Source organism: Nerophis ophidion, linkage group LG07 (assembly GCF_033978795.1).
Source record: "Nerophis ophidion isolate RoL-2023_Sa linkage group LG07, RoL_Noph_v1.0, whole genome shotgun sequence".
In the NCBI taxonomy this organism is placed as follows: domain Eukaryota; kingdom Metazoa; phylum Chordata; class Actinopteri; order Syngnathiformes; family Syngnathidae; genus Nerophis; species Nerophis ophidion.
This window is the reverse complement of record NC_084617.1, coordinates 15,073,517-15,097,238: the sequence shown is the minus strand read 5'-3', so window position 1 is coordinate 15,097,238 and position 23,722 is coordinate 15,073,517. Positions and strand designations below refer to the sequence as shown.

At 36.8% G+C, this 23,722-nt stretch overlaps 1 protein-coding gene across 2 annotated transcripts in view; it reads left to right on the top strand.

The window, feature by feature from the left end:
- ppp1r1b (protein phosphatase 1, regulatory (inhibitor) subunit 1B) overlaps positions 1-23,722 on the top strand; it is an 85,276-nt gene that overhangs the window by 56,814 nt on the left and 4,740 nt on the right. Inside the window, exons 3-5 of one of the 2 annotated variants that reach the window (XM_061905413.1) lie at positions 8,971-9,060; positions 13,363-13,438; positions 22,282-22,416. In XM_061905413.1, the coding sequence (XP_061761397.1) occupies positions 8,971-9,060; positions 13,363-13,438; positions 22,282-22,416 (301 nt within the window). The remainder of the gene's footprint in view (positions 1-8,970; positions 9,061-13,362; positions 13,439-22,281; positions 22,417-23,722) is intronic. The other variant, XM_061905414.1, reaches the window with a different exon arrangement.

Sequence of the window (23,722 nt, the reverse complement as noted above, 5' to 3'; positions counted from 1 at the left end):
AGTTGGCTTAATTGGTAAGTTTAATTCAATTATAATTTAAAAGTACATTTAACAAACTCCAAACATTTACGATCTGATATATAAGTTTGTGAACTCAAAAAAAAATATTGCCTCACTTTTTTTTTTAGTTCTGCTTATGTATTGGTGGTCCCATAGGCATGTTATTTATTTTCCAATGCATAAAGGTTATGCATCAATGTTTTGTTTCTATATGAATATGCTCAGCTGATATCAGCTAAAAGTTGCCATGCTTGACGTTTTGGTCCGATTCCCCCGGAGGCCACCGTGATCTAGTTTACACTGTTCTAGTGACGCCGCTTTTTATAGGCCTGCCGTGCCCTGGGGATCAGACCCACATCATCTTCACCCTAAAGACGTTTTGTACCGAACATGCTCGCTCTTCCATCCCACAAACAGAAGAGAACGTCTGACAGATTGGAGCCCAGCAGGGAAGAGGGAGGAGGCCAGCCATAATACGTTGTAATCTCTGCGCCCCACTGTTGGCGTCAATGAGGAAGTCACATACGATTATTGCGTAACGCGGGGTCGAACGGGGTGCGTTTTTTTTTTAAGACTGGAAAATTACTAGAGTGTGTTTGTGTCATGAAGCGATGCCAATGTCAGCCAACAGCCCGGCACCGCCATCATGATAGTGTTGTGTTTTAATGACGGGCTTAAATGATGCGTATTAAAGATAATAATATTACTTACCCACCTTTTATAGACCATATATGTCTGATTGTCATTTGAATTAATGTAACTATTCACAAATTTTAGATTTTTCCTGAAAAATACACAATGGCAACCATGGATCTGCACTAATATTGAGTGGTCTTCTCGGACTCCTTCCGGAATCCTCTATAAAGTTGTGTTGAAATGATTTGAAGTTGAAAACCAAACCACCTTTATAGGATAATGAATTCAGAACAAAAATGTACCAAAACATAATGTAATGATTTTAACATTTTTTTTTTTAAATAAATGACTTCAATAGAATAAAATATTTTTTTTTAGTATTGAAAATATTATGAATTGTTTGCTTAATACGGTAATAATAGTAACAATGTTGAAATACAACTCATATAATCTGTTGGGATGAAATTCATATGTATTATTGATATACTGTATCATTATATTTTTTTAATATTTAACTTGAAAAATATCGAAACAATGTTCATTATAGAATTAAATCATTCAGTATAATATTTTGTCACAATAAAAAAAAAATTTTTAATAATAAAAATGACAATGGTACTTATTATACTACTGTAATATTAAAATACAGTATATAATAGTAATTATAAGAAAATATAAATGCCACAATTGGATTGGGACAAAAGTCATATTTGTTGATAATATGTCATGTAATCAAACATTTAAATATTTCTCTTTTAATGAAAAAAAGTCTCAAAATATGTTTTTCTTGAATTGGTTAATTCAATATAAGATTTTAATTAAATAAAATGCATTTTATAATAATGACAATAATACTTAGTCCAGTAATATTAATAAAAGTAATGGTAAAAAGCCAAAAAACTACTCCTATACTGTATTTGATGAATGTCCTATTTATTTAAACTTTATTATGGAATGAGCATTTGTCTTTAATTTACACAATTTATTTGGCTTAAATTTTATGATGTTTTATTGATTATTTACAGTTGTGTTTTCCTAAGGGACCAAATAGATCATTTCAACATTTAGGAAGTCACTGCAGTCAGTTTGCTGATTGGACTTGACAACTTTTTTCACAATAATTATTTGTAAAAGCCTGTCACTTTCTAAAATTCCTAAGTCGCTTCACATTATTTGGGAAGTTGTGGCAAAAGTTGCAACGTTTTAAGGATTTTTTCGATGACATTTTTCATCAATGTTATAAGTGTTTCTTGCAACCTTAACCTCAAAAAGCACAGGATTCCCACACAATTCTGAAAATGAATAATATATTTCCTGAAGGAATCAATAAAGTATTATCTATCTATCTATCTATCTATCCATCTATATTGTTGTTTTATAGCACACAGACTTAAAAGGAAACGCTAAATCGCAGTAGAAGCACATACTCGGGGCTCATTGGCAAATTAATGTACTGTTTTCATTGATTATAACACATAATAGTAGTAATTAGTGCTGTAAAATGATACATTTTAATCAGATTAACCACATTTTTGATTTTGGATTAATCATGGTTAATTGGAGTAAATTATTTACTTAATAACAGCCCTAGCATTGATAAATACTAACTGTAGAAATAAACAGAACCATTTTTGTTGATAAATGAGAGCCATTAAGAGATTATCATCACACTCCAACATCTCTTACTTACATTTAAAGGCTGCCTCTTGGCTAGGACAGAATTTCAAATGAAAACATGTTCTTAACTGCCGTACTTTGGATACATTTTAATTAAATATGTAGGTAGATGTAAACTGGGAAGCAAATGTTTGGATACTACATTACCCAGAACGCTGTAGACAGGAAGTAGGTCTGAGTTACGCTAGAGGATGACAATTGTGGCATTTGATCAAAGAATCAATAATAACGGATGAGCTTTATAATATATATATTTTTACAAGTTGTTTTTATTTTGTGTACACAACAAACAAACATACATAAGTTTTGGTGAATCAGCTGATGTGTGCGTTTGAGCACTGTCTTGAGATAAATTTCATCGGCCAAAATGTGCTGGGAATGCTGGTAAGGAATAACAAAACGCTAATGAAATAAGAACTATAATTGACAAAAAAAAACGTCAGCACAAATGTTTTGAACAAGTTTGGGGACAGTTTGATAATGGTGGAGGTGGGTTATTAATAACACGTTAAATACTTAGACTCAGACTTAATTTTATTGTCATTCAAATTTGAACTTTACAGTACAGATAAGAACGAAATTTTGTTGCATTAGCTCGTTGTAGTGCAGGATAAAAAGCAATAAGGTGCAGATATAAATAGATATATTACTGTCCAGATAAATATATTGCACTTTGGCATATGAATCAATGTTCATGGATGTATGTTATATGGTCTTTATATTCCAGCGTGTTAATCAGTGTTTTGTTTTGGGGGGAGTTGAGGGGATTATTTTGTTGCGTTCAAGAGTCTTATGGCATGAGGGAAGAAGCTGTTACAGAACCTGGAGGTTCTGCTACGGAGGCTGCGGAATCTCTTTCTAGAGTCCAGCAGTAAAAACAGTCCTTGTTGGGGGTGGGAGGAGTCTGCAGATTTTCTGAGTAATGGTCAGGCAGCGGCTTTTTGCGATCTCCTGGATAGGATACCATAAAAACCATAATAGTAATATTAATACTGTAATAGTTATACATAACATGTTGCAGCACACATGAATCAGACAAGTTTGTGGAGATTTTGACCAGGTGGGGGCGCTAAATCCAATCCAATCCACTTTATTTATATAGCACATTTAAACAACAATAACGTTTCCAAAGTGCTGCACAGCCATGTTAAAAACAATTGTAAAAAAAATAATATTAAAACAAAATAAAAATAAAAAATATATATATACATATTATGCTCCACCAATGACTGAATAAAAACAAAAAATAAATAAATATAAAACCCCCCAAAAAAACAATATAAAAACAAATATGATTAAAACTATTTCAAAGGGTAAAATCAATTCAAACAGTAAAATAGAAATCAAAGTGTATAAAAAAACAAAGAGGACAACAGAGAACAGAGGACTACACAACTCACGTAGTGTTAAAAGCCAAAGAATAAAAGTGGGTCTTAAGACGAGACTTAAAACACTCCACTGTGGAAGCAGTTTTAACATGGAGCGGCAGAGTGTTCCAGAGCTTAGGGCCGACCACAGAAAAGGCCCTGTCTCCCCTGGTCTTAAGTCTGGTCTTGGGCACCACGAGCTGGAACTGGCTCTCGGACCTCAGAGCGCGCGCAGGAATGTACATTTGAATGAGGTCCGAGATATATTGAGGTGCCAGTCCATGTAAAGATTTAAAAACAAACAGCAATGTTTTAAAATCAATTCTAAAATGAACAGGGAGCCAGTGCAAACTCTGAAGAATTGGGGTTATATGCAGGCGTTTCCTGGCCCCTGTTAAAAGTCGTGCTGCCGTAAATGACGTCACTAGTCAGAAAATGTATTTTAGAATAACCCAAACAATAACGACACAAACAAAAAATGTTACCGCAGCACAAACAAATTATTTTAATATATGCAGTTAGAAGGGGGGCTAACTTCACACATGTGTGTATACTATTTGAGTATATACTGTATATATTTTTTAGTAATTGTTGTATTTTATTTTAAAAAAAGGGTTAACGGCCTGGGGGCAGTGACATCTGCCGTCTGCCTGACTACGAGCGCCCTCTGGGCTGCCCCGTAAGGTAGCAGGTGACCCCAGCTTGCCTCACATTGCCTGGGGAGAGATACAGGCGGGCAGCGGGCAGGGAGAGGGTGTGGTGTGGCGGAGCCCTCTTAATCATCCTTGTCGAGGAAAAGGACAGGAAACACACAATCGTGTTAGTGTCAGCGAGGTGGACAAATGGGAGGTGGGACTGTAAACAGGAAGTGGGAGCAGGTTGCGTGACCAGGCGTCATAAATCACGGTGACGTCTACACTCCATGACGTGGTGTTGCTGTGAGCCTCTGCTTTGGCAACACAAACACACACGCTCATCACTCGTCATGAGGTGGACACACAAAGGTTCATGTCATGGCCAAGGTTGGCTAACCCCCTCTCCCCGCACACCAACCCCAAAACTAAGCCGTGATCTGCATTTCATTAAATCCACTATGTTTCCTGGAGGTGGACTCCTGAGTCCTCCTATGCTACACTCGCTGACAAATCCTCATTTTTGACGAAAAGGATTCCTCAGATCGGGGGCTCTTTAGCGCCGGCCGAGTGGCTCTCTGGAGCGTTTCTCAAAATAAAAGTTTGGTGGAAAAAGATTTAATATGGTTTCTGTAGGACGACAAACATGACACACCTTCCTAATTGTTACAAATCACACTGTTGATTTTAAACGTGCTTCAGTGATTAGAGACTATTTGGCAAGCGCCGTTTTGTCCGACAAATTTTGTGCCGTCCTTGAACGCACCAAAGTTTGTTTACATGTGCAAATTTCTCAAATTTTCTAAGAAGTGTTTTATGCCGCCCCTTTTTCATCTCATTTTGTCCACCAAACTTTTATTGTTGTGCGTGAATGCACAAAAGTGAGGTTGTTCTCCTGTCCAAAGGCAAAACCTAGTAACTCACTTCTAGCTGAGTTTGAGAAAACAAAGGAAAACCAATCTATCTTGATGCTGTCTTACAAAGATCTACAAAGTCATCAAACGTATAGATGTTTTCTTGAGCTTTCATTTTCTTGCCGATTGAGCCATGGATTGAATCTGCTCTCATGAACGTGTGCCCTTTCTCCAGATATTTTATCACAATCTCGGGTGGGCCCCGTTCTGCGTTTGCACTTTGGGCAAGAGCCGTGTACAGCGTCCAGTTTTTATTTTGACCTCCACAGTTATCTGCCCAAAAGAGTATGTAAGGGGAAGAATCGAGAACAATACATTTAATGAAGGTGCTTGCAACGTCCTGGACCAATCTTCCAAATATCCCCTCGTGCCATAATATCACATAATCAGGTTGACCGTCGGCCCCCATTCATGCAAATGTCTCATTAAAGACGATAATGTTACGCCGGTTCGGCATTGTGATGCCGGGTTCGATTCCCTCGAGGATACGTCAAGTGAACACAGCAAAGGTAAGATATACAAAATGTATTTTAATAACAAAAAGAGCTATATAACAAAAATGCTAGAGCTAGTAGAATAAAACAAACAAAGGACGCTAGCATAAAAGTTAAGATATACAAAATACAAACTAAACTGGCACGTAGGCACATAAAACAGTAAAACAAACTTCAGCATGAGAACTGGAATGAACAATGAATGGCTAACGTGAAAAGCTTAGCAAGAATATACATACGATATAGAGTGCAGGCGTAACTTGTTGCGTGAAAAGCAAATCATGAACCCAGGCTGAACAAACAAAAGAGGACGGCTTATAAAGTGACGGTGATTATCTGTAGCAGGTGTGCGGGGCGTGAGCAGCAGGTGAACTGATGTGTAACCATAGTGATGGACAAAAACAGGAAATAAACGGGTCAGACTGAGAATGAAAAAACAAACGTGAAGATCTGAGCAGCAGATCGCAACAAATAAGGCAACTGACAAAGAAGCTCCGATTGGTCCCTTGAGATACTAGGTTTTTCTGTTGTATCTACGCGGTTATGTGGTAGTTGCTAGGTCCTGCCATGCGCGTAACAGCTTACTTACGGAACAAATTACAATATCGCATACACTAATGTAAAGCATATCACCTAGGAACTCCAAAATGATCAGCTCAGTTTTGACCAAAATTTAGTTACTGGGTTTTGCCTTTGGACGTTATTGACTTGTGTGGAGTGCTAATCCGGCATTCTGTATTTGGTCACTGCATCAATATGCCTCGTTTGTAGGTATATTTGAGCTAATTTAATTTCCTTTAGGTCCTCCTAATTAAATTTTTATTTGCATGTCATTCATATTCTCGTTTCTTCAAAATAGCCACCCTTTGCTCTGATTACTGCTTTGCACACTCTTGGCATTCTCTCGATGAGCTTTAAGCAAACCTGTAAAGTGAAAACCCTTTCAGGTGACCACCTCTTGAAGCTCATCGAGAGAATGCCAAGAGTGTGCAAAAAAAGGAATCAGGGCAAAGGGTGACTATTTTGAAAAAACAAGAACATAAAACATGTTTTCAGTTATTTCAGCTCTACGGAGATGATGATTTCATTTTCCAGCATGATCTGGAACCTGCCCACAGTGCCAAAACCACCAGTAACTGGTGTACTGACCATGGTATTATTGTCCTCAATTGGCTTGCCAACTCCCCTGACCTGAACCCCATAGAGAATGTGTGCGGTATTGTGAAGAAGAAGCTGAAAGACACAAGACCCAATAATGCAAATGACCTGAAGGCCGATTTCGAAGCATCCTTGGCATCCATAACACCTCAGCAATGCCACAGGCTGATTGCCTCCATGCCACGCCACATTGATGCAGTAATCCGTGCAAAAGGATTCCCAACCAAGTGCGGAGTGCAATAATTGACATTTTTCAAATATTTGATTTTGTTTTGCTGTTATAAATCTTTTTTTTTTTTTTACTTGATCTGATAAAATATTCAAATTTTTTGAGATAGGATTTTTGAGTTTTCTTAAGATGTATGCCATAATCAGCAATATTGAAATAATAAAAGGCTTGCAATATGTCAGTTGATGTGTAATGAATCCAGAATGTATGGCATTTTCATGTTTTAAGTTGCATTATGGAAAATAAAGGACTTCATCACAATATTGTAATTCTCTGAGACAGTCTTGTATGTGTATATGTGTATGTATGTACAGTATGTGTGTATATATATTTATGTAAATAAATATGTGTATATCATTTTCATTTTTTTATTTAAGGATTTTATTTTGATTTACTTTTCTGGTTCATTTTTCTCACATGTATATTAGGTGAAGCATACACACGTACATTTGTGTATTCACATTTGTATTATGTCTTAATCTTTATTCCACTTGTATTTATACTTTTTATATCCATAAGTACATTTTATTATTTGTGTATAATTATTTCTGTTATTAAAAGGCTCTTGTGCTACACATTGTTTAGGTGAGGGAAAATTCAAAAGTGTTGTGACTGTTAAAGCGTGGGTTTATGGTATCACCATATGGATGGTTTACAATAAAAACTGAAACATTTTAGGCATTATTTTAGAATACAGTAGTTCTCACCAATAGTGTGATATTTGTTTAAATGTATAATATAGGGATGTTATCTTATAACCTCTACTATTGATTGATTAAAAATAAAATAAAAGGACCAGCTCTTTCAAAAGAATGAGTCTGAAAGATCTGGCTCCCTTTAAAGAGCCATATTTCCCTGTTATGGTCCGCCGCCCAGATCATATATGGTTTTGGTTTTTGAGTCCTTTTGTGTTTTTTCGATCGTTTTGGACTCTTCCTGTTCTTAGGTTTTCCACTTCCTGTTTTATCTTGTTACCATGGTTTCTCATTTGTTCCACCAGCTCTTGTTTGATACGCGCACCTGGGTTTTGATTATAACGTTCTGTATTTAAGCCGGCCCTTTCCGTTTACTCGTTCTCTCCTCATAGTTTGTGTTACATACGGTTTGTGTTTCACAAGTGACGACTCGGTTTTATGTATTTGGACTCGCTAGCTTCCACGCTTAGCCTTTTGCGTTTTTGTACCTCACATGCTAGCTCTTTGTTTTGCCTGTTGTGCCTCGTGCAAGTGTTCAGTTTGTTCCTCTAGCTCACATGCTAGTAGCTCTTTGTTTGTCTTTTCTGCCTAGCCCCAGTGTTTCTGTTCTTAGCCTGTTTTTAGTTTAAATAAACCATTATTTCTTACCTGTACGCTTTGTCTGAGCCCGAGCTGCATCAAGGAAGAGCACCGCCCGCCAAGCGTCACAATTTCCATCTCCAACAGAACAAAGTAACATTAACGACAGGAAGACACAAAGCAATATCAGCTACTTGCTAGCAATACGCTTTTAACATCAACATCATGCCAGGTTAGCATATTTGCTGAAGAAAAACAAACATCAAATTTAACGATCCAGTGTCTGACGGAGATCTCGACTGTGTTTTCAGATGTGTAGCGAAGCCTGCTGTTTTTTTTTGTTTTTGTTTTTATATACTGTGCGAAGGGTGTGCCAAAAGAAGCAAGTTCATATATATTTGTTTATTATGGAGTGTTCATAAGAAGGCTTTAATGACAAATCATGTTTTACTGTTAGAAGAGCATTACGAAAGTCACCTATCTGACAGAGAAAACTGCAAGATACTCCAACCTTCTGATAATATGTCGCCCCCAGCTGGTTTGGAGTTTAGCCTGTACATAATGCACCTTTTTATTTTGCTGTGTGTAGATCCGACGTAGGAGGCCAACACCCGCCACACTCTTCAGAGTAGCAGATCAGTCATCACCTGACGATGACCAGTCCAGCCATCAGGTAAAGGTGAATTCAGCACTTTATTATTATTGTTAAGATTATTATTATTACAATTATAATTACTGCGTATTTATGTTTGTTGTCACCCCAAATCTTTGAAGACCGTTTTTACAATTATTTCTATTCTGCTATGATTGGCGTTTCCCGTGCATTAATTGATTGGTTTTCGCCCTCGCTCATGAACACATTATGATGGGACAGCCTGTTATTGCAGCTCGTCCTTACAACTCCTTACAGTAGATGGCATCGTAACCCTGCTTCTTAAAACTGCTCATACGCACCTAGTCTGCCAGAGCATAAGGAGATATAGCAGGAAGGATCAATTTGGCAATTTAGCGGGTATTTTTTAATAAATGACTTAAATAGAATAAAATAAAAATAATATTTATTTAAAAAATAATGAATTGTATACTTAATACAATAATAGTAAAAGTGTTGAAATACGACTCATGTACTGTATTCGGATAAAAGTCATATGTATTAGGAATATACTGTAACATAAAATTAAACATCGGAAAAAATATTTTTAAATATTTAACTTGAAAAATATCAAAACAATGTTATTAATATAATTCTGTATAATATTTTGTCACTGTAAAAATCTTTTTTTTTTTTTTTAATAAAAATGATAGCACAGTAATATTAAAATATACAATAGTAATTGTAAAACAATCAAAATACTACTACTATATTGGGACAAAAGTCATATTTGTTGATAATATATCCTGTAATGAAATATTTAAAATGTTCTCTTTAATGTAACAAACCTGAAAACATAAAGTTTCTTCTTGAATTGATGAATTTGATATAAGATTTTAATAAAATAAAATACTAATTGTAATGGAAAATGACAATAATACTTAGTCTAGTAATATTAATAAAATGAAAGAAAGTAATAGTAAAAAGCCAAAATACTACTCTTCAACTGTATTTGATTTGGGACGGCCTGGCGAAGTTGGGAGAGCGGCCGTGCCAGCAACCTGAGGGTTCTTGGTTCAATCCCCAAACCTTCTACCATCGTAGTCACGTCCGTTGTGTCCTTGAGCAAGACATTGCACCCTTGCTCCTGATGGGTCCTGGTTTGCGCCGCCGTGCATGGCAGCTACCGCCATCAGTGTGTGAATCTGTGTGTGTGAATGGGTGAATGGGGAAATAGTGTCAAAGCGCTTTGAGTTCCTTAAAAAAAAAAGGTAAAAAAGCGCTATACAAGTACAACCCAATTACCATAAAAGTCCTATCTATTAATAATTTATCATGGAATGAGCATTTCTCTTTAATTTACCTAATTTCTATCGCTTAATTTGTTCGATGTTTTATTGATTATTTACGGGTGTATTTTCCTAAGGGACAAAATAGATAATTTCAAGGTTTAGAAAGTCACAGTAGTGCAATACTTTTTCATAACATGGTCACTACTGCCTTGTTTCTCTTGTTATAGTCTTATTTTACTGTTACATTTTTACTCTCATTGTTGCTTTTTATTTTTATTCTTATTGTAATATTATTGTATTTTGTTTCCATTAATACCCCCATTATTTACTTTTTAATTAGATCTCAAATCTGTACACTGTTGCTGGAAATTAAATTTTCCTGAGGGAACTCTCCTGAAGGAATCAATAAAGATCTATCCATCTATCTATCTATCTATCTATCTATCCATCTATCTATCTATCTATCTATCTATCTGCTGATTAGGGTTGATAATAGTCTTTTACGAACAATAATTGTTTGTAAAAGACTGTCACGACCTAGAATACATTATTTATTTAGGAAGTTGTGGTGAGTATTCGCACCCTTCTAGATTCAAACAAATCTAGTGGGTTTTTTTCTGGTCTTTTGGAGACTGAAAGCAGCCCCCACTCCAACATTCTAAAAGCACTCACAGGCATGGTCATCTTGCTTGTGAAGGGAAAAAAATCAGTTAATGTGTGTTTCTAAACTTTTTTTTTTCTTTTCATGTTTTTTGCTGAAAGTTTGCTTCCCGCAGCATCCATTAAAATGACACGCACATGCGTCATGGCCAACGATGCCAATTCTACAATAGACAATGACCAATAGATTGCACCCCTGTGGGGAAAGACTGCAGATTGTGTTTTGCAATGTGATCCCACTCACCCAATTGTTGCTGATTGTAACTTTAATTGACATCTTATATATTTTGAAAACAAATCACAGTATGCACAAACTGAACGCTTCAATCCAGGGGTGTCCAAACTTTATTCACTGAGGGCCGCACACTGAAAAATCAAAGCAAGTGGGAGCCATTTTGATATTTTTTATTTTAAAAAACAATACAATATATGTTTAAAAAATATACATTTCGGCCTCCACTCAGGCTCGATCCCAGGGACCCCAAAGGGTTTTGGTCAAAAAAATGTGAAAAATGTGTCATTATTCAGTATTATTTTTTTAATTATTATTCAAGTTTTAAATCTCTAGATCAACATTAGGTCTATCTGTCAATATAATGATTATAAAGATTTAAGTTGTATGCTCTTTTTGTCACAAAAAAAACGTTTTTTTATGGAAAAATCACAAAATATGCAATATTTTCACCCAATAATTTTTTTAAGTGGAATATTTGAGATTATATAATAATTGGAGCATTAAAAAGGTCAACTCCTAACACCATTGATTTTAATTAATTATTATTTTTTGAGCAATGACATTAAAAAACAAATCACACACAATTAATAATAGGGTTTCAAAAGGGTCCTACTCATTAAAGTGTTAGAAAATAAATTATAAATTTTTTTACTGTTTACTTTTAACACAATAATATTGAGATCAACTTCAGATCTATCTGTCAATTATAAGTTTTATTGTTTATGTTTTTTGTTTGTTCATTTTAGGCCCTTCTTTAAAAAAACAGCTCAGTTTTTTATATGGCAAACACAAAATATGCAACATTTTCCCCCAAAAATATGTAAAAGTGGAAAATTTAACGTGACGTAATTGGAGCCTTGAATAGGTCAATAATTCATAATGACATTGATTTTTATTCGTTATTATTTTTCGAAGAAAGAAACAGCCTGCAAGGCAGCTTTGTGTTATTAGAGTAAACATTGCAACATTTTGTTGATACATTTCACCTGTTTGATCCTTTAAACGCCTACTGAAATGAGATTTTCTTTTTTAAACGGGGATAACAGGTCCATTCTATGTGTCATACTTGATCATTTCGCGATATTGCCATATTTTTGCTGAAAGGATTTAGTCGAGAACGTCGACGATAAAGTTCGCAACTTTCGGTCGCTAATAAAAAAGCCTTGCCTTTACCGGAAGTAGCAGACAATGTGCACGTGACGTCACTGGTTGTAGGGCTCCTCACATCCTCACATTGTTTATAATGTGAGCCTCCAGCAGCGAGACCTATCCGGACCGAGAAAACGACAATTTCCCCATTAATTTGAGCGAGGATGAAAGATTCGTGGATGAGGAAATTTAGAGTGAAGGACTAGAAAAAGAAAAAAAAAAGGCGATTGCAGTGAGACCGATTCAGATGTTTTTAGACACATTTACCAGGATAATTCTGGGAAATCCCTTATCTGCCTATTGTGTTGCTATTATTTTAGTGAGTTAAATAGTACCTGATAGTCGGAGGGGTGTGGCCACGGGTGTGTTGACGGGTGTGTTGAGGGAAGTCACGAAGCTGCAGCAGGACAGAAGCTCTGCTGTAAGAGGCGACTTATTACCACAATTTTCTCACCGAAAACTGACGGTTGACATGTAGTCGGGATCCATGTTCGCTTGACCGCTCTGATCCATAGTAATGCTTCACCTCCGGGAATTTTAAACAAGGAAACACTGTGTATTCGTGTGGCTAAAGGCTAAAAGCTTCCCACTTCCATCTTTTTTCTTTGACTTCTCCATTATTAATTGAACAAATTGCAAAAGATTCATTGACACAGATGTCCAAAATACTGTGTAATTACGCGATGAAAAGAGACGACTTTTAGCCGTAAGTGGTGCTGGGCTAATATGTCCCCTCCAACCAATAACGTCACAAACACGCGTCATCATTCCGCGACGTTTTCAACAGGAAACTCCGCGGGAAATTTAAATTTGTAATTTAGTAAACTAAAAAAGCCGTATTGGCATGTGTTGCAATGTTAATATTTCATCATTGATATATAAACCATCAGACTGCGTGGTCGGTAGTAGTGGGTTTCAGTAGGCCTTTAAATCACTTTTTACTTTAAAAAAATTTTTCAATCGTATTTTTAAAATGTGCCGTGGGGCCGTTAAAAAATTACCTGCGGGCCCCACTTTGGACACCCCTGCTTTAATCTGTCCTTGTCTTGGCAGTGGGTCGTCGGGGAGAACGGAGTCCTGAAACCAAAGCGCGTCAATCCGAATGTGTACCAGCCCCCGTCACTCAAAGGTAAGTGCAAGCGTGCTTGTGTGTGCGTGTGTTGTTTTGTGTCATCTTCCTTGTGTTATTTTTGTACTCCTTTTTGTGTTGTTTTACCGTGCTTCACGAGGCAAACAAAAAAGATAGCCATTGAGATGATATTACGCACTGTATTGTTTATTCTCCCCCCTTTTTTAGTGTCAACTTGAGAGCAGGTTGTGTGTATTTGTGTGACAGAAAGGGGAGATTAGAGTGGGACAGCTGTGAGACGCTAAGTGTGAGTCTGGATCATCCTGGATTACAGTCAGTTGTGTGTACAGCTGTGTGCCACACACACACACACACACACAGAGAAATGCATACAATTAACGCAAAGACTCTGTGTTTTCTTCTGCGTGATGCTTGCTGCATGTGGACTGATGTTCTATCAGGACAAGATGTCTCTCACCTACATTAGATGACATGTCCTGTGAGATTGCGTCAGCAGCCATCCACGGGTATAGATGACCTGACACAGTGTGCGTCTCAACGTGTGAATGTGAAGAGGAGGATTGGGGGGGGGCGAGGCGACCCTGTGCGAGTGACACAAGAGTTTGAGGTGTGATTACCGTCGTTACTGGAAGAGATGAGTCACAGTTTGAAAACTGAAAACCAGTAGTGCAAAAAGGTGCGATTGATTGCAAAAAATGATTGCATTAATCTGGTATAACGCATTATATTTTTTCGCTGTCGTTTAAAAATTAAAAGTTAAGTTAAATTACCAATGATTGTCACACACACACACTAGATGTGGTGAAATTTGTCCTCTGCATTTGACCCATCCCCTTGTTCACCCCCTGGGAGGTTGGGGGAGCAGTGAGCAGCAGCGTTGGCCGCGCCCGGGAATCATTTTTTGGTGTTTTAACCCCCAATTCCAACTCTTGAGTGCCAAGCAGGGAAGTAATGGGTTCCATTTTTATAGTCTTTGGTATGACTCGGCCGGGGTTTGAACCCACAACCTACCGATCTCAGGGCGGACACTCTAACCACTAGGCCACTAATTTGGCGTCAACCTATAATGTTGTAAAATGTTGTTAATGTAATGTTATAAAATACATGAATATGTCAACAAGCTTGCTTGCCTAAACCGAGGGTCAGCAACCCGCGCCTCTAGAACCGCATGCAGCTCTTTAGCGCCGCCCTAGTGGATCCCTGGAGCTTTTTCAAAGATGTATGAAAATCCAATCCAATCCAATCCACTTTTATTTATATAGCACATTTAAAAAACAAAATGTTTCCAAAGTGCTACACAACAATATTAGAAACAACATTCAAATACTATCCTGAGCTCCACCAATGACTGAATAAAAACAAAAAATAAAAATAAATACATATAAAACCAATATAAAAGCAATATAAAATACATATGATTAAAAACGATTTTAAGGGTGAAACCAATTAAAACAGTAAATAGAAATCAAAGTTTTAAGACACAGAGGGCAACAGAGGACCACGCAACTCACGTAGTGTTAAAAGCCAGAGAATAAAAGTGGGTCTTAAAACGAGATTTAAAACACTCCACTGTGGAAGCAGTTCGAACATGGAGGGGCAGAGTGTTCCAGAGCTTAGGGCCGACCACAGAGAAGGCCCTGTCTCCCCTGGTCTTAAGTCTGGTCTTGGGCACCACGAGCTGGACCTGGCTCTCGGACCTCAAAGCGCGCGCAGGATTGTGAATTTGTATGAGGTCCGAGATATATTGAGGTGTCAGTCCATGTAAAGATTTAAAAACAAAGAGCAATATTTTAAAATCAAATCTAAAATGAACAGGGAGCCAGTGCAAACTCTCGATGATTGGGGTTATATGGCGTTTCCTGGCCCCTGTTAAAAGTCGTGCTGCCGCGTTCTGGACTAACTGCAACCAGGAGAGAGCTTTTTTGGCTACTGCCAGCATAAAGTGCATTGCAGTAGTCCAGGCGACTTGAACTAAAAGCATGCACAACTTGTTCTAAAAGGTTAAAAGATAAAAACGGTTTTACCTTTACTAAAACACGAAGATAAAAACACGATTTTAAAACATTAAAAAAATGGAAAAAATGTATATTTTTGGTTTCTATAAGGGGAAAAACCTGACACAAACCTTCCTAATTGTTAAAAATCCCACTGTTTATTGCAAACATCCATCACTTATGAGAGTATCGTTTTGTCAGCGATCACTGAACTCATCGTAGTGTGTTTACTTGTACAACTTTCTCCGATGCTGCCACAGAAAGACGTGTTTTATGCCACTCCTTTTTTGTCTCATTTTGTCCACCAAACTTTTTATTCTGTGCGTGAATGCACAAATGTGAGCTTTGTTAATGTTAATAGACTTAAACCTAGACAAACTTTATTGATCCACAAGGAAAATTGTACCACACATAAAATAGACTAAAAATGTACCCTAGTAGCAATTTAAAATATAACATGTATGCAACATATACATATTATATATACAGTATATAATATATGGTGATATATTACATTATATTTTTATATAATATATAACATATCCCAATTACCATATAAGATATTACAGTATATGTAAAAGCTGCAGAAAAAAAAGGGCAGCATAAAATAGAGAGTAGATCCAGTAGAAAATATACATTATAAACGTATATATTTATATATACATTTTAAAATGATATTATATTGACTTGTTAGACTGTTAATCAGGCATATTTGGTCAGTTCATGACAGCATTTAACATGCTGTTTAGGCTAGTTGTATGTACATATTCCATCATTATGCCTCGTTTGTAGCTATATTAGAGCTCATTTAATTTCCTTTACTTATGTCCTCTGTGTATTTAATTTATATTTGCATGTCTCATGATACATTATCTGTATGTAATATTGGCAGCATTTCAAATAGTTGTTTGTGTGCCGTGTTGTTCCAGATCACAGCAAACGTTACTCAGCTCGCAAAGATTTTAATAAATTCATTAGAAGCAGGCAACCTACCGTTTCCTTTAACTTGGACGCACATATCTATACCTTTGGCCATTCTAAGCCAGTCATTTCCAGGAGTTATCTTATACCGTGAGAAGCTTCCATTTTACTCATGATTTCCAATGTTGCAAAAATGTGTAGAATAAAAATTAAAATAGGACATTTTTGTCAACGGAGATTTGCATCAGCCTTTGATAGTAGTTTAATGTAACTAATGTAGACACTTACGTCATGTGTTGTTTTCATTATAACACTTATATAAGGCTTTTAATTTTTTGCGGTTCAAAACTGATTTTTTTTTTTTTTTGGTCCGATATGGGTTTTTCAACATTTTGGGTTGCCAACCCCTAGCCTAAGCAAAGAAGGGTAAATGCAGACGTGAATCCAAGTTCTGCATTGTGCTGTTGATTAACCCCATATTGTATTTTCGCAAATTAGTCAGGTTTTTTTTTGTTTAAAAATGTAGGGAATACGTCCCTGGTGGATATTTCAATCGTAGATAGATGTATTTTTTTTTATCTTTTGCATTTTTACCTTATATTGCTTAAACCAGTGATTCTCAAACTGTGGTCTGTGTACCACTAGCCGCGCCAATGTGTCAAAGTCCAGGCCAGCAGGCCGGCATGAATTATAATGGCCCCCGGGGTGATATTTGATTAGTATTAGAACCGGCCCGCAGGCCGCAGCCGCCTGCTGCTGTTTTGCACGCTCCAATACTCCCATCAGTGTTTGCGCTAGGAATTGTCAAAATGGGGTCCCAAGGACCCCATCACGTTATAAAAATGGGGTCCCGCAGTAAATTTTTGGGGTCCCACTTTTTTGTAAACGTTTTGAAAACAAATAAGTGTCTGCATTATCCTGTGATGTCTCACATTCTATAAAGTGTTTTGGAAAAAGGTTGTCATAAATGTTACTTAATTCATGAAAAAATAATAATACAAAAGAAAACACATGTTTATGCATATGTAAATGTGTTCAGTAATAAACATTCATTCACTTTCTTCTTTCCTTCGTGGATCTAAACTTGACCTTTGCCGGTATTTTTTCTTTATTTTTATTGTAATATTTTCAGAATGTGTTTGTTCTATTTTTGTCCAAAGTAAGACAAAGAAAACGCTCTGAAGTTGTCTTTATTTTTTTAGTTTTAATGCCATGATTTTAATAGTCCGGCCCGCGTTTGCACAAATTTTCCTCCATGCGGCCTCTGAGCTAAAATGAGTTTGACACACTAACGGCATGCCAAAGAATTACTTGATTAAAGACCTACTGAAATGAGATTTTCTTACTCAAATGGGGATAGCAGGTCCATTCTATTTGTCATACTTGATCATTTCGCGATATTGCCATATTTTTGCTGAAAGGATTTAGTAGAGAACATCGACGACAAAGTTCGCTACTTTTGGTCGCTAATAAAAAAGCATTGCCTGTACCGGAAGTAGTAGACGATGTGCGCGTGACGTCACGGGTTGTAGAGCTCCTCACAACCTCACATTGTTTATAATCATAGCCACCAGCAGCAAGAGCGATTCGGACCGAGATAGCGACGATTTTCCCATTCATTTGAGCAAGGATGAAAGATTCGTGGATGAGGAAAGTTAGAGTGAAGCACAAAAAAAAAGGCGCCGCAGTGGGAGCAATTCAGATGTTTTTAGACACATTTCCTAGGATAATTCTGGAAAATCCTTTATCTGTTTATTGTGTTTTAGTGAGATTATAAAGTCATACCTGAAAGTCGGAGGGCTGCGGTGACAGCCATCGCTCCTAGGGTAAATGGAGGAGCCAAGATCACAGCTGCTGCAGGAGGTCACATAATCCTCTCTAGTCTCCGGTAAGAGCCGACTTAACATCACAATTTTCCCATCCAAAAACTTACTGGTTGACGTAGAGAAGCATGTTCGCTTGACCGTTCTGTGTTAAAGCTTCAGAACAAACAAAGAAATACCGGCTGTGTTTCGGTTGCCAAAGGCAGCTGCAATCCACTGCTTTCCACCTACAGCATTCTTATTTATAGTCTCCATTATTAATTGAACAGATTAAAAAAGACTCAGCAACACAGATGTCCAAAATACTGTGTAATCATGCGATAAAAACAGACTACTTTTAGCCGTGAGTGGTGCTGGGAGAACATGTCCACTCCAACCAATAACATCACAAGCACGCGTCATCATAAGCGTCATCATTCCGCGACGTTTTCAACAGGATACCTCGCGGGAAATTTAAAATGGTAATTTAGTAAACTAAAAAGGCCGTATTGGCATGTGTTGCAATGTTAATATTTCATCATTGATGTATAAACTATCAGACTGCGTGGTTGGTAGTAGTGGGTTTCAGTAGGCCTTTAAAGTGCACTGTTTTATTTTCCTATATTTGACATAGTGTGACAGTGTATATTAAATAGACCTGTTTAATAAAACATCTGCCTTGTTTTTTAATGAATACTTGATCCTACTACGCTACTGTATTTTAATGTTGGTCACTACGGTGGTACTTGGAGAGCCAAGTGTTTTCTGAGGTGGTACTTGGTGAAAAAAGTTTGAGAACCACTGACTTAAACAGTTGTATAAAGTAAAAGAGAATGATAAAATAATTTAATTATTTAGTTGGTATTGTTACAATGCATTCATGTGTTTTCTGCTGATTATAAGTGTGATTGAAAAATTTAAAACCAAAATCAATTTATATGATCCTAAATATTTTAAAGTATTTGTATCAGTGTTATAATGGAAAATACTGCCCCTGTAACTACATCAATACCCAAATGTGTAGTCTGACCCACAACTGGTTCAAAAAGAGGGTGAATGTATGGTTCCTTTTTTTAGATCATATAGCGCTCACAGTACAGTTAATGCATGTGATGGTATCAGCTGATTTCACTTACGGATGGTCGGTATCAGTATTAATCGGAATTGAGCCTTTGGAGGTGAACTGTAAACTGCACATTAGAGAGGACTTTGCACCACAGCTCACTGTAATGCATGAGCACCTAAAAAGGCATCAAGGGCCATTTTCCAGAATGACGGAGGAAGGGAGAGGGCTCTTTAAGTAGTTTTTTCTGTAACCTGGACCAAAGAAAGTGCATTTATAGTGCCTACATGCAAGAAAATTGTAACATGAAAAACAGGCTGATGCAAAAATCTATTAATTCAGGAATAAAAGTACATAATAGTGTACATCATTATATTTTTGTTATTTGCAGTTTTATTGCAGAATTGTTTAAAACGTGCACTTCATACACTACGCGCAAATAAATCAATCAATCAATCAATGTTTATTTATATAGCCCCAAATCACAAATGTCTCAAAGGACTGCACAAATCATTACGACTACAACATCCTCGGAAGAACCCACAAAAGGGCAAAGAAAACTCACACCCAGTGGGCAGGGAGAATTCACATCCAGTGGGACGCCAGTGACAATGCTGACTATGAGAAACCTTGGAGAGGACCTCAGATGTGGGCAACCCCCCCCTCTAGGGGACCGAAAGCAATGGATGTCGAGCGGGTCTAACATGAATGTCAAATATTGAAAAATGTTTGTGCGTGATATTCTGAGAATAAATTGACGTTTATGTCAAAATAGAAACAAGTTATGTATAAGTAAGTAAATACCTTTGATTAATTAAATTACAGAAATTTGATCAACGTGATTTAAAAAAAAAAATGTTTGACAGCGCTAATAATAAACACAAATCTTGGTCTTTTGACATTTATACAGTATTTTATTTTTCGAAATAAAATAAATATAAAAAATATCAAGTACCATCCATTCGTTTGTTAGTATATAGTTGGGGGCGGCATGGCGTAGTGGGTAGAGCGGCCGTGCCAGAAACGTGAGGGTTGCAGGTTCGCTCCCCGCCTATTTATATCCAAATCGTTGTGTCCTTGGGCAGGACACTTCACCCTTGCCCCTGGTGCCGATCACACTGGTGAATGAATGATAGGTGGTGGTCGGAGGGGCCGTAGGCGCAAACTGGCAGCCACGCTTCCGTCAGTCTACCCCAGGGCAGCTGTGGCTACAGATGTAGCTTACCAGCACCAGGTGTGAATGAATGATGGGTTCCCACTTCTCTGTGAGCGCTTTGAATATCTAATAATAGAAAAGCGCGATATAAATCTAATCCATTATTATTACTATTATTATTATTATATGTCAGTGTCCTTAAGTAGGCCTGTTCTTAAAAAAATATTGATACAATAAATAATGATAAAAATTACTATAACAAAAAATGAATAGCATTATTATTCATCATAAATAGATTATATTATTATTAATAACAATATACAAGCGGTGGTTGTGAATGGATGGATGGAATAATATTATTATCAATACTGGTATTATGTCCAATTGTTGAAAAATACAACTGAAATACCGCAGTCATTTCAAAACAAATGTACTCTCCCACAGGAAAATATGTAAATAGAAATCATCTGTAACAGGGTCAAACTGAGGCCATAATAAAACTTTATAAGTGTACAGACCGCGTTTTTAAATCCTTTTTGACATTCTTAGTTGTCATACAAGTGTAAAATGAAGTTAACCACTGGTAATAATCCATCTTAAAAAACAAAACATTCCTTACTTTAATAAATGAATAAAAAGTATAGATGTACTGCTGGATTGTCGCCCTCTAAGGGCTTCCTTCCTCGTCTCCTTGGTTCTCAACACAGCTCCATCCACCTGGAGTCGCACCACAAGTCTCATGTTTACGTTTTATTGTGTAAAGACTCGGGCTGTCAAACGATTTGAATATTTAAATCACCATTAATCGCATTGTCTGTAGTTAATTCATATTTAATCACGATTCATCTTTTAGTAAGTGTAATTCAGGCAAATCATTTTCAAGTTTTAATATTATCAAATTAGATGTGAAACTGAAAAAAATTTAACTGTAAAAAAATTAGATTTAATTCGTAAAAAAACAGAAGCTCAGGGGGAAAATTAAAATAATTAATTCATCCAAAAACAATTACCAGACTGAATCATAATTATATTCCACCTAAAAAGAAAATGTGTGCACTTATTTTTATTTCAAATACACTGATGCATTTTTCAAAATTCAAACATCAAAACTAGATTTTTCAGTTTCAAAGTAGATATTTTTTGGGGGGGGGTACAAAACTTGTGTCTCCAATTTAGCTCCATAAAACCTCTTATCGAGTTAACTTTAACAGTACAACTAAAAAACACGTAAAAATTTAAATACTTTTTTGGTGATGGTGCTTTACTGTAAAAAACAACAACTGTATATTTGTCAATAATAAAGTGGCAGCACTTTTGCCAGATTTTTGGAGTAATATGTAGTGTTTTTTTACTGTCAATGGAAAAATTATACCATCAATGGTATAATTATGGCAAATGTTTTGTACCGTAAAATCAAAACACTTATCTTTTTTGACGGTGTACTGTCAAAACAAATCAAGATTTTAAGGTAAAAATAAAAACTTTATTACAGTGAATAACTGTCAATGGAAAAACTGTTGATGTTTTTTTAATTCTGCATGTTCGTTTACAGTAAAATTTACAGTTGTTGTTGTTTTTACTGTGTATCCGCTTTTTAGTTCCCTCACCACATGATTGTGGGGGTTCAAATGAAATTGTGAGGTTTTTGAAGCCCTTTGAGACAATTGTGTTTATAAGCTTTATAAATACAGTTTGATTGATCAGAAACATCAGTCACAATTCTGTCTTTTTGTGGTCATTCTTGTAGAACAAGTATGTCGCAAAATCAGTACTTTGAAAGCAAAAACAAGTGTTTTTATTTTTTTTTATTCATGTGAAAAAATTCACTGGTTTGGACTTGAGCAAGTTGAAGCACGGTGAAAACATCAAAGCCTTCTTATCCCTCTGTCCTTGTGTTTGTGTGCCGTCCTCTCCCCGTGTGTGTGTGTGTGCGTGTGCGTGTGCAGCTGTGCAGAAGATGGCCGAGGCGCACATGCACAACCTCGGTGTCCACCCTCTGGAGGAGCCTTGGGAGGGCGACGAGGACGAAGACCTCTGGCAGGGGGATGAGGGCGAGCACCGACCTCCCACCAAAGCCCCTGGTGAGGAGGAAGGTTCTCTTGGTTTAGATTGTCAACATGGACACACTCTCGTGTTCACTCTGTTTTTTTTGTCAAGGAAGAATACGCCCAGTAAGTATTTCACACTACAAGATGTGAAACCCCAGGCCAACAGGGGGCAGCGTAGCACTCCCACTTTCACTTCTACTACTACAGTTTACCAGTCGATACCTCCGATTACCAACTAGGGTGCAGCGTACTACACACGCCAACACTAATTCGCTTTGGAACACGTATTTCAACTTCCAGGTCATTAGGGGGCAGCATCCTTCAACATGCACGCTGACTAAATTATCTATCAAAATATTAGCTAAATAGTAAATCTAACTCTTATTATTGATCAATTGTCTGTCATACAAACAATAATATGTATTAGGGCTGGGCAATATCGTCTTTAAACAATACCTCGATATTTTTAGGCCATGTTACGATACACGATATATTTCGCAATATTTTGCCTTAGCCTTGAATGAACACTTGATGCATATAATCACAGCAGTATGATGATTCTATGTGTCTACATTAAAACATTCTTCTTCATACTGCATTAATATATGCAAATTTTAAACTTACATGCAGAGAGGGAAACCATAACTAAGTCAATTTAGCAAAACTGTTTTAATTAAACAGTTATTAAGCAGCGGCACAAACATTCATGTCATTTCCAAAACTGAAAGTGCAAGATTGTCAGAGACATTTTAAAACAAGCTATGAGTGCACTTTTGTGCATGATGTCACTAAGATGACATATCAAAACATCACTAAATTAAAGTGCATGTAATTTTAGCTAATTGGGGCTTTAGTTGTCTCCAAAGCAGGAGGGGGCAATACCTGAATGCTGACATACTTTATCTACCGGTATTCTGAGTCAAACTTTTAATTTGATTATGTTTATTGACGTCATACTTGCCAACCCTCCCAGATTTTCCGGGAGACTCCCGAAATTTACTGCCTCCCGGGACAAATTTTCTTCCGAAAATCTCCAGAAATTCAGGTGGAGCTGGAGGCCACGCCCCCTCCAGCTCCATGAGAACCTGACGCAGCAATGTTGTGACCCTCTTAAACAAGACAATACTGCCATCTACTGATCATAGAATAGAATAGAATGTAAATATATTCTACATTTAAGTGCAGTCAAGCAACATGCATTACAGGGAGTCTGTTATAAAGCCCACAGTAAAGAGACATAACTTCATCACGTCGCCTGGTTATTGACTCCATCCCTATATATTTCACCGTCGACGAGCAAAATTAAGAAATACGCTTGCAAGTTCCAGAACGATTGGAA